At 37.2% G+C, this 12,151-nt stretch overlaps 1 protein-coding gene across 1 annotated transcript; it reads left to right on the top strand.

The window, feature by feature from the left end:
• The first annotated feature begins 1,321 nt into the window (after positions 1 to 1,321).
• LOC140972769 (brefeldin A-inhibited guanine nucleotide-exchange protein 2) lies at positions 1,322 to 11,416 on the top strand. The gene is made up of 11 exons (XM_073435181.1): positions 1,322 to 2,767; positions 5,043 to 5,360; positions 5,523 to 5,865; positions 5,966 to 6,388; positions 6,481 to 6,770; positions 7,149 to 7,422; positions 8,171 to 8,670; positions 8,813 to 9,134; positions 9,239 to 9,599; positions 9,756 to 10,438; positions 10,595 to 11,416. The coding sequence occupies exons 1-11, from the start codon at positions 1,569 to 1,571 to the stop codon at positions 11,204 to 11,206; spliced, it is 5,325 nt and encodes a 1,774-aa protein (XP_073291282.1). The 5' UTR covers positions 1,322 to 1,568; the 3' UTR covers positions 11,207 to 11,416.
• Positions 11,417 to 12,151: the final 735 nt, after the last annotated feature.

Below are 12,151 nucleotides of genomic sequence, written 5' to 3'. Positions count from 1 at the left end.
AGTGGACTAGCTGGAGCATATTGTGTATAATTGTTGATGTCGATCATTTGACACATGATATCTTAATATATTGTACATATTCATGACATCATTGCATTTCTCTGTCATATGTCGTGGTTTCTTGATGTCTCATACTAGAGTTTATGACCCACGAGAGGTTGTTGTCATGTCTTTTGTATGTAGACATGACATGTCGTACGTGTGGTTCGACCTCGTGCTCGACAGAAAACATCAAGAAACACCAGAGCTACTTGATAGTGAGATCAATTGTATTTAAGTATCGTGTAGTGTTTTCATATCCTACTACACGTATGTATTTGGAGGATTGTATTATGTTATTATCATGTCTTGTCGTCTCTATGATATTTTTGGTTTGTATATGTCATGAATGTACTTGTCCGACACTTGTTTATATTGTTGTGTTTATGAAAACATATGTTGTTTATTTTGAATATTTGATTTTCTGTTATGTCATATTTACGGGAAATACGTTCCGAAATTTTTATACGTCAAAACACAAATTTTTAATTAAATTTTTCGTCGTTTACTGATTAATCATGATTACATGTTAATAAATCATGATTAAGATAAAACATGTTATCACAATTTATCGAGGAATTAACCCTACGAATATCAAAAATAGTAAAAATCAAACCTCTAAGAAAAATGTTTATGTTCATTCAAAATCAATTGATTTCTATTATAGTTTTATTATTAACGATGAAACAATATATGAAATATTAAATAAATATCTTACTTATTGACGTAATGTCACACAAAATATAATGAATTTTAAATGTTTCTATTATTGGGTGTACTTGAATTTCATTTTCATTAACATAAAACACTATATAAATGGTAAACTTACAAAGCAAAAATATATCTGAAATCTTTTCATATAAATGCAACATTTGATTCATTTCATCCAAACTATTGTATGTCAATTATGAATTTTATCTTATTATATAGCAACGCTAAATCACACGCGCAACGCATATAAATATCGCATCCTCATCAGTAGGCATGGGTAATTAAACTTGGAAGCTTTCGTAATAATATGATTGCTGTGAAGAAGGCACAAAAACCAGTAAGTCGACTGGCCGGACATTAACGGCGGCAACGGAGGAGGAATCGATGAATTACCTTAATAACCCTTCGATAAAAATATCGGGTCTTCATCTGAAATAAAACCATTTTGTTTTAAATGAAAATTAAATAGGTATTAATAAGTGATTGCGAGACTCCAGCTGCGTAGAGTAGAGTGCCAGATTGGAGGATTTAATAGTAGTTTTTCTCATGGTCAAACCAAAGGGCATCCCCGTCATTTCAACCTCGTCAAATTTAGACCGGTGCATCAAATCCATCCTCCTCCTTTCTTACCTTGATCCGAATGATCATTCCTCCCGTTTATCTAGCCTAGATTCACCGCCGCCGCCGCGCAGTAATCATCGCTCCTCCATAGCCACCAAAAGCCGCCACCTTAATCGAAGGACTCAAGCGACCTTACTTCCACCTTACATTCCCAGTCCCAGATCCAACCCCGCCACCACCATCTCCAGACTTCGGGAATGGCTTCTTCGGAAGCCGATTCCCGCTTAAACCAAGTCCTCTTCCCCGCACTCGACAAGATCATCAAGAACGCTTCTTGGCGGAAGCATTCCAAGCTCGCAGCCGAGTGTAAATCGGTTATCGAACGCCTCACCTCACCAAATCCCAACCCTCCCACACCACCTACCTCTCCCTCCGCCTCATCGGATGCCGACTCGCCATCTCATCCTGGCGTCCTCCTAGAACTATCCCTACCCGATTCCGATCTCATTCTCAGCCCCATAATCAATGCGCTCTCATCTAGTTACCTTAAAGTTTCCGAACCAGCTCTCGATGCAGTTCAGAAGTTGATCGCACATGGGTATTTACGTGGCGAGGCGGACCCAAGTGGTGGCCCCGACGCCAAATTACTGTCCAAATTGATCGACTCTGTGTGCAAATGCCACGATTTGGGGGATGAAAATGCGGAATTACTGGTGATCAAGGCGCTTCTGTCTGCTGTGACTTCGCTCTCCCTAAGGATTCACGGAGATTGCTTGCTGCAGGTGGTGAGGACGTGTTATGATATTTACTTGAGTAGCAAGAATGTGGTGAATCAAACTACTGCGAAGGCATCACTGGTTCAAATGCTGGTTATTGTATTTCGGAGAATGGAGGCAGATTCATGTACCGTGCCATTGCAGCCAATTGTAGTAGCAGAGCTCATGGAACCAATTGAGAAGGCAGACGTGGATGGTTCTATGACAGTGTTTGTTCAGGGTTTTATTACTAAGATAATGCAGGATATTGATGGGGTATTTAGTCCTAGTACACCTAGTGCAGGCATGGGATCAGCGGTTGGGGCACACGATGGGGCATTTGAAACTAAGACATCGACTGTTGAGGGCACAAATCCGGCTGATTTGTTGGACTCAACGGATAAGGATATGCTGGACGCAAAGTATTGGGAGATCAGCATGTATAAGACAGCCTTAGAGGGAAGGAAAGGAGAGTTGGCGGATGGTGAAGGGGAAAGGGATGATGATTTGGAGGTTCAGATTGGTAACAAGCTGAGGCGGGATGCATTTTTGGTTTTCCGGGCTTTATGTAAGCTCTCGATGAAGACTCCTCCTAAAGATGCCGTGGCTGATCCTCAAGCAATGAAGGGGAAGATTGTGGCTTTGGAGTTGCTCAAGATTTTATTGGAAAATGCTGGTGCAATTTTTAGGACCAGTGAAAGGTATTGGAAGTGCGGCATTATTTTAATTTGTTTTTATGGGAGCAATTCAGTAACTTTTGCTAGTCAATGGATGAATTCTGAAACCTGTATCTTGTATGGTACGTTCAATTGGTTATATATATGCCTGAATGATGAATTTATAGATTGTGGCATGCAAATAATGCAATAGATGTGTAGACTGGTGGTAATTTTGGCCCCTTTGTTATTAGGGGTGCTGATAGTTCCTGGAGATGCCTTAACTGAGAAAGAGTGTCATGTTTGCAAGATTGATAATTATATTACAATGATTTATAGCTGATCAGAATAAACATACACGCCACATGCATTTATTGTCTCAGAATGTGAGTAAATCCTAAGTGAATCTTACCCCTTGATTTTCACTTGATACAATGTCTTAAGAGTGGATCCCTTGTGTAATTTGATGTAATATTGATTATATGGTGCTTTGACTTTAGGAAGCAATTTGAGGTAGGACTCTGTACATCATGGAACTAGGTATAAAAATAGTATGGAAAACCTTTCAAAATGCAATAATGTATTTTGCAAATTTTTCTTGCTTGCATGAAATAGGTATGCCGTATGAATTTGTGATTGCACTACCCAGTTGTTAATATTGCTATGGTTGTTTAGTACCTATGATAAAACTGTTCATCATGTAGCTTATTGTTCAGAATTATCTTCTATGCAACAAATATAGTTGTGCACTAATCTTATTGGATTAGAAACACGTGCTTACACTCCAAACTCCTGTAAAATGCAAATCAAATTAATGCTGGAATGTATATTTTGAATTTATTCGTAAATGTTTATGTACTACATGAATATAATGTCCATATAACCATTTATGCGGCCAAAACATGGATAATTAATTGGACTTGTTGAGATATCTTGATGCGGATTGATCATAGTTGTCAAAGGCTTGCGCCAGGCGCAACGATTCACTAAAGCGTGCCTGGACTAGCCTTAAAAGTTTACTCAGGCGCGCTTGCGTGAATTTTTTTTAATTACTTGTTTAAAACAAATAGCCAAAATCCAAACCTTAGCAACCCAATTCCTCAACACTGGAATCAGAAGAAGAGAGCTCTGAATAGAAGAACGAGGTCAGCACATCTACGTCCAAAACAACTAGAAAAAGACCGATTTCACATCTTTTGGATGGAGAGGAAAAAGAAATAAATGTTGATCTGGAAAATGATGAAGTCCAAGAAGAACAAAAGTGAGGTCTATGATGATTTGATGGAAGAATACGAGCTTAATTTGGATGATTGAAGAATTTTAATCATGCTATTAATTGTTATTAACTTATTAATTATTTTTTGTTTTGTATGACATTGTGACCTAATTATTTCATATTTGAATATATTTATTCTAAGATAAATATATTTTTTTCAAAAATTTAAAAATGTGCGCTTTGCTTCGGTAAGACGCGCGCCTAGCCTTGAGCCTCAAGCTCCATGGCCTCGGTGCACTTTGAGCTCTTGACAACTATGGGATGGATGTTTTATACCTGCTCAGAACTTATGATTAACATTTCTCTTGATGTGGAGACATAGATACCTTTAATTCAACTGAAGTTCTCAGCATCAATTATACCTTTTTTTTTGTTAACAACTGCATAAATATTGTAAACAGAAGAACAGTAGAATGCCAGTTGATTTCGCTTGCAATTTTTTCTCCTCTATGTGGCAAATTTCGTAAAGTTTGTTCTTTTTTAATCTAAATCTGTACTTTTATCATCTAAACTACCCAAGTGAACTGGATACAGTAGAATTGCACTTCATCCATTGTTCTTTGCAATTAGCTAGTCACTGGCTTGATTGCTTGAACCATTCATGCATGAGGAGAGGATACAGTATAGTATCATTGTGCTCATTATAAATATTAAATACGCATGTTTGTACATTAAATTAGTTTCTATCAAAAATTTTCCAGTTGCTGTAATGTTTCTGACTAAGCTTGGCTGAACCATTGGAATGAATCTAAAAGGCTTGTTCGAGAGCTACAACGTTTAGAGTAATTTAATTTGATTAATATTATTCTGTTCTGATTTCTGTGCAAATCATTTCGTTTCCAATGGTTTGTTTGTTCTATATTTTGTGCAATTCAATCGATACTATCATAAATTTGGTAGTACTCTTTGATTGCTTCATCTACTGATATTAGATCACTCTTCTTTTGCATGGCTTAGATTTGTTTCCTGATTTAATTGGCTGCTTTTCTTTAGTAACATACTTGCATTATTAATCATGCTACTCTGTTTTTCCTTATCGAACAGATTTTTAGATGCTATAAAGCAGTACTTGTGTCTGTCGCTGTTGAAGAACAGTGCTTCAACCCTTATGATCGTTTTCCAGCTCTCTTGCTCAATATTTGTAAGTCTGGTCTCTCGATTTAGAGCCGGTCTGAAGGCAGAAATTGGAGTCTTTTTCCCCATGATCGTCCTTAGAGTATTGGAAAATGTCGCGCAACCGAATTTTCAGCAAAAAATGACCGTGCTTCGGTTTCTAGAGAAGTTGTGTGCTGATTCACAGATCTTGATAGACATATTCCTTAACTATGATTGTGATGTTAATGCTTCAAATATATTCGAGAGGTTTGTTTTTTGTTAACTGTACGTTATTTCTCATGAATGTCTTTGCATTAATGCTTTTGAGTTTGTTATTGTACTTATTTACTGTTAGGTATAAGTGTCTGGGCAGTTATCTATAGAACCTAAACTCTCTATATCTTTCTCCATTTTGTTGTCATATGCCAGAATGGTCAATGGACTTCTTAAAACTGCTCAGGGCGTTCCACCTGGTGTTGCAACTACCCTTCAGCCTCCTCAAGATGTTACTATGAAACTAGAAGCTATGAAATGCTTGATCGCTGTTTTGAAATGCATGGGTGACTGGATGAACAAACAACTGCGCATTCCAGATTCTCGTTCTTCGAGGAAATTCGAAACTGCCGACAACAGTTCTGATCCTGGCATCTCGTTGGCGAATGGTAGTATAGATGAGCCAAATGAAGCGCCAGATAGTCATTCTGAAGCCTCCAATGAAGTTTCTGATGTTTCAACAATAGAGCAGCGTCGTGCGTATAAACTTGAACTTCAGGTGCACTTTACATTATTCTTATTTGATTAATTTGGTGGATAGTTCTATCTTCTGACACTACGGTGATCGCTGATGGATTCTAATCTGACATGTATGACAGGAAGGCATCTCTCTTTTTAACCGTAAACCCAAAAAAGGTATTGAATTTCTTATAAATGCTAATAAGGTGGGAAATTCGCCAGAGGAGATAGCAGCTTTTCTCAAGAATGCATCTGGTTTAGATAAAACTCTGATTGGTGATTATTTGGGTGAAAGAGAAGATTTATCTCTCAAAGTGATGCATGCATATGTGGATTCCTTTGATTTCCAAGGCATGGAGTTTGATGAAGCCATCAGGGTCTTCTTACAAGGCTTCAGACTGCCTGGTGAGGCACAGAAGATAGATCGTATTATGGAAAAGTTTGCTGAAAGGTACTGCAAGGGCAATCCTAAGGCCTTTACCAGTGCTGACACGGCTTATGTGCTTGCATACTCTGTTATACTGCTGAATACTGATGCACATAATCCTATGGTCAAGAACAAGGTATTTTTGTATGCGTAAACACGGGTAAAAATTTTACGGTGAAGGAGATTTAATCTATTCTTCATCTTCTTCATGTTTTATCATTTATCCAGATGTCTGCTGAGGACTTTATTCGAAATAATCGTGGGATTGATGATGGAAAAGATCTACCAGATGAGTACTTGAGATCATTATTTGAACGAATATCAAAGAGTGAGATTAAAATGAAAGATGATAATTTGTCCATCCAACAGAAGCAATCTGTGAACCTAAACAGAGTGCTAGGCTTAGACAGTATACTGAATATAGTGATCCGTAAGCGGGGTGAGGACAATATGGAAACTGGCGACAATCTCATGCGACACATGCAGGAACAATTTAAAGAAAAAGCTCGCAAATCCGAGTAAGATCAACTATGAAATATTTTTAACAGTCTAAAGACTTGACCTGCTTCTTGGCAAAGCATATTTGTGCTTTAGTTTTAGACTTTTTTTCCTTTTTTTCTCCTAATCTGCTATGTTCTTTCATTATGTTGGGAAGTGTAGTATGTGTAAATGGTCTCATGTATACATTTACCACAAAAGCATACTTGAAAACAATATGAAGAAGATATTGTTAAGGGACCTTACAATTTGATGAATGGCTGCACTTGCTTTCTCGTTCATGATTGGGCTAACGTACAGTTTTTTCCTTTCTTGTTTGTAGGGACAATGATTGTTATCATGCTTTAGTATATGCTCTAGATTTATTTTAATGTTGAACTTGCATTGGCAACTTGTAGATCAGTATATTATCCTGCAACAGATGTGTTGATCCTCAGATTCATGATTGAGGCATGTTGGGCTCCCGCTTTGGCTGCCTTCAGTGTTCCTCTAGACCAAACAGACGATGAGGTTGTGATAGAACTATGCTTGGAAGGTTTTCGCAGTGCAATCTATGTTACTGCAGCGATGTCCATGAAAACTCACAGAGATGCTTTTGTGACATCATTAGCCAAGTTTACGTCCCTCCATTCACCTGCAGACATAAAACAAAAAAACATCGATGCTATCAGGGTAAGAATATGTTATTCTTATGTGCTTATCATATATTGGTTTCTGGAATTAATTATGTCCGAAGTCAAGAGGCTATAGTTGTCGAATCCTTTTCCAATCTCTGTTCTTTTCAAAGAGTAGTTAAAGTAATATATGCTGTTCAGCTTACTGCCTGCTCAAGATAACAACTAACTCTATTGTCCTGGTTTTATAAGTCTCCCTCCTCATCCCAAGGCACCCAACGATATCTTTCACCAACCATTCTCGTTTCCTGTTTGGTTTTTTCTCTTCTATGTTCATTTATGGATCCCTATAGGTTTTTTCCAGCTTTAATGGGTCTGATAAACAATGAAATTACTACCTTGTCTGCTTTTGGCTGATTATTCCCTATTGGTGTCTGTCCCATTTGATAGACCTATGTTCCCATCCCCTCCTTCCTAATCAGGCACATACGTTCGTACACAAAGAAAAATTACACTATTTCCAAATGGGCCCTGCCTCCTATGACTGCTTCTATTGCATTGACTACCTATCTTCATGGTGCACTACTCTGATTTTTATTTGGGAGTATTTTGTGATTGTTTCTGCGACCATTTTCACCTCCCACTTCTCTATTTTGCCAGCTCTAAGTCCAAAGGTTACTTTTCTGTTTTCAGTCTCCACAGTCTCACTTTTGTATATGCAGTTAATCTGAGTTTAAAAAACACATCACCAATGCCGTGGAGACATTTGAAACAACTCTTATCTTTCAATTAACTTTGTTTGACAGGTTATAGTTACAATAGCAGAGGAAGATGGTAATTACTTACAGGATGCCTGGGAACATATTTTAACATGTGTTTCACGGTTTGAACATTTGCATCTCCTGGGTGAAGGTGCTCCACCAGATGCCACTTTCTTCGCCCTTCCTCAGAATGACTTTGACAAATCGAAACAAACCAAATCTAATATTCTTCCTGCTCTGAGAAAGAAGGGTCCTGGGAAGATTCAGAATGCAGCTTCATCTGTGAGAAGGGGTTCGTATGATAGTGCTGGTGTTGGTGGTAATGCTGCTGCTGGAATTACTTCGGAACAGATGAATAACTTGGTCTCTAACTTAAACATGTTGGAACAAGTGGGTGAAGTAAACCGCATATTTACACGGAGCCAGAAACTAAACAGTGAGGCAATAGTTGACTTTGTCAAGGCTCTGTGCAAAGTGTCTATGGATGAATTGCGATCTACATCTGATCCGCGGGTTTTCAGCCTTACAAAGATCGTTGAAATTGCGTATGTTACTGTTACCTTTTTTTTTTCCTTTTATCATTCTGAAATTTTTTCTGACATAATTATATGATAAACTTCATATTTTTTCCCCGTTTTTGTCTTGTTGGCAATGTAAGTCATTGGAAATTTGTTTGTCTTTGAACAGGCATTATAACATGAACCGCATTAGGCTTGTTTGGTCAAAAATTTGGCTTGTACTCTCTGAGTTTTTTGTGACCATTGGCTGTTCGGAAAACCTTTCAATTGCAATTTTTGCAATGGACTCGTTACGCCAGTTATCAATGAAATTCTTGGAGAGAGAAGAGTTGGCTAATTATAACTACCAAAATGAGTTTATGAAGCCTTTTGTAATTGTGATGCGCAAAAGTAGTTCTGTTGAAATCAGAGAATTGATTATCAGATGTGTTTCTCAAATGGTGTTGTCTCGTGTGAATAATGTCAAGTCAGGATGGAAGAGTATGTTCATGGTAATTAAATTCTTTAATTGCTAATTTTTTTTGTTAATGCACTCGGATTTGAATGTTTTTTCCTGGCTCAATTTAGCTTCTTCTAATAATCTTCACTTTTGCAGGTCTTCACAACTGCCGCTTATGATGACCATAAGAACATTGTCCTTCTAGCCTTTGAAATAATTGAGAAAATAGTGCGAGACTATTTTCCTTATATAACTGAAACTGAGACCACCACTTTTACGGATTGTGTAAATTGCCTCATTGCATTCACCAATAGTAGATTCAACAAAGACATTAGTCTTAATGCTATTGGTTTCCTCCGTTTCTGCGCTGCAAAACTTGCTGAAGGAGACATCGGCAAGGGAACTTCTGGAAAGTTCTCTCCATCTTCACCTCAGAAAGTAAAAGATAAAAAATTTGAACATGGAGAATCCATAGAGAAAGTGGATCATCTCTATTTTTGGTTTCCTTTGTTGGCAGGTAGACAAACTATTGGTTTTGTTGTTGATTATGTAATAAATGATCAAGACCTCAACCATCGTCTGTTCCAACAGTTTCTCTTCTTCTGGTTATTCAAAATGAAATGAAAGTTTAGTTAAAATAATCTGCTCATTCTTCTTCTCACTGTCTCACCAGGTTTATCTGAACTGAGCTTTGATCCAAGGCCTGAAATCAGGAAGAGTGCCTTGCAAGTACTTTTTGACACTTTACGCAATTATGGTCAACATTTTTCTCTACCCTTGTGGGAAAAGGTTTTTGAATCTGTCCTATTTAGAATCTTCGATGATGCTCGACGTGCAATTGATCCATCTGGTGAAAACGCTTTAGGGCACCTGCCCAATGGTGACATGGAGGAACTTGATCAAGATGCATGGCTTTATGAGACGTGCACATTGGCTCTACAACTGGTTGTGGATCTTTTTGTTAATTTCTATGACACAGTCAACCCCCTTCTAAAAAAAGTGCTTATGTTATTGGTTAGCTTTATCAAACGGCCTCATCAAAGCCTTGCTGGTATTGGTATTGCTGCTTTTGTTCGCTTGATGAGCAATGCTGGTGAACTGTTTTCTGAAGACAATTGGTTTGAGGTGGTTTCATCTCTCAAAGAAGCTGCTGAGGAAACACTTCCCGATTTTTCTTTTGCACTTGATGAAGAAGGTAAAATATGGGGCAATAAAGAAGATTTGCATAGAAACAGCCATGATGAATATTCTGGGACAATTACCTCCAACAATGATTCAGATAACTTGAGATATCGCTTGCAAGCTGCTATATCAAATGTCAGATGTAGGGCTGCCATTCAACTTTTATTAATACAGGTGGATAACATTACAATTAATTATACTTTTTTCCCACCAAAATTATGGCCATCTGTTAAACTAGCCTCTTGATAAAGCATTGTTTATTTGAAGTCGTACATAATGATTAATATATTTTATAATTTCTGATTATAGCTTTTCCGTTTATCATGGCAGGCGTTCATGGAGATTTACAACTTGTATAGATCTCAACTATCGGTTAAAAACACCGTTGTACTCTTTGATGCAGTCCACGCTGTGGCAGTTCATGCTCACAAGATAAATAGTGATGAAGTTCTTCGTTCAAAGCTACTAGAACTTGGATCCCTGACACAAATGCAGGATCCGCCCCTGCTTCGCCTGGAGAATGAATCTTATCAAATATGTCTCACATTTTTGCAGAATCTTGTACTCGACCATCCTCCTAGTTATGAAGAGTTGGAGGTGGAATCATACCTTGTCAACCTCTGTCAGGAGGTCTTGAAGTTCTACATTGATGTTGCATGCTCGGTACAGATTCCCGATTCGGCTCTCAACCAACACACCCACTGGATGATACCTCTAGGTTCTGGAAGACGGAGAGAATTGGCTGCACGAGCACCTCTAATTGTCGCTACTCTACAGGCTATATGTACCTTAGGAGATTCTTCTTTCGAGAAGAACTTGTCTTGCTTCTTCCCCTTGCTTTCGAGCTTGATTAGTTGCGAGCATGGTTCAAATGAGGTACAGTCAGCCCTTAGCGAAATGCTTAATTCATCGGTTGGGCCAGTTCTACTTCGGTCGTGTTGAGCCTTAGAAGACAGGTACAAGTTTTCTTGGAGATGTACGATACTTTTATCAGAGATTTTTTTTTTCTTGTAATTTTTTCTTTTACTTTATTATGATTGTTTTGGAAAATATAGGATTTACATTGTATGAAAAGTTGGGTATTGGTTTTCTACATCCCAGTGCTTTTTACTGTAGATGACCTTTTAATAGTTAAGCTGTAGGTTCTTATTTTGAATGAGGAGTTCAGTGTTGTACGTTAATTGAGCCATATCATACGTTGATGATTCATGAAGCTGATGCATCATTGACAAGCAACGGAGGAACATATGGCGAAGTGGCGAAGTACTTGTACCATGCTTGTAGATATATAATTAATGAATTTTACCAATTTATATTTTATTTATTTATTTGTTTTATTGGATTTTTTTTTGAGATAATTAAATGGTATAAAAGATAAATAAGGAGTGATATTAATATTCTACTTTTTGTTAATTGCATTTCATCTTTAATTTTTATAACATAAATTTCAAATGATACACTTTTCTTGATTATTCTATTTCAAGTATTTACTGTTGATGGAATTGATTTATCTCCAAAATCTCAAATGCAATATATATATGTTGGAAAATTGTGGGTGTATATTTTATGTTACTTTCAGATTTATATTTTACATGATAAATTCAAAAGCATAATTGTCCAATTACCTCTATTTTGTTTTTAATTCTCTATTACCCTTGAAAATGAAAAATATCATCATTAACATGATTCATATATGTTGCACGTTAAGAATTTGAAATTTTCAATTATTTATCATAATTTCTATCATGCATACATAAAATTGTAAGGCAAAAACTTGTGTGAGACGGTCTCACGGATCGTATTTTGTGAGACGGATCTCTTATTTGGGTCATCCATGAAAAAATATTACTTTTTATGCTAAGAGTATTACTTTTTATTGTGAATATC

The sequence above is a fragment of the Primulina huaijiensis genome, chromosome 3, assembly GCF_012295235.1.
Source record: "Primulina huaijiensis isolate GDHJ02 chromosome 3, ASM1229523v2, whole genome shotgun sequence".
NCBI lineage: Eukaryota > Viridiplantae > Streptophyta > Magnoliopsida > Lamiales > Gesneriaceae > Primulina > Primulina huaijiensis.
This window is presented reverse-complemented; position numbering and strand designations above follow the sequence as displayed.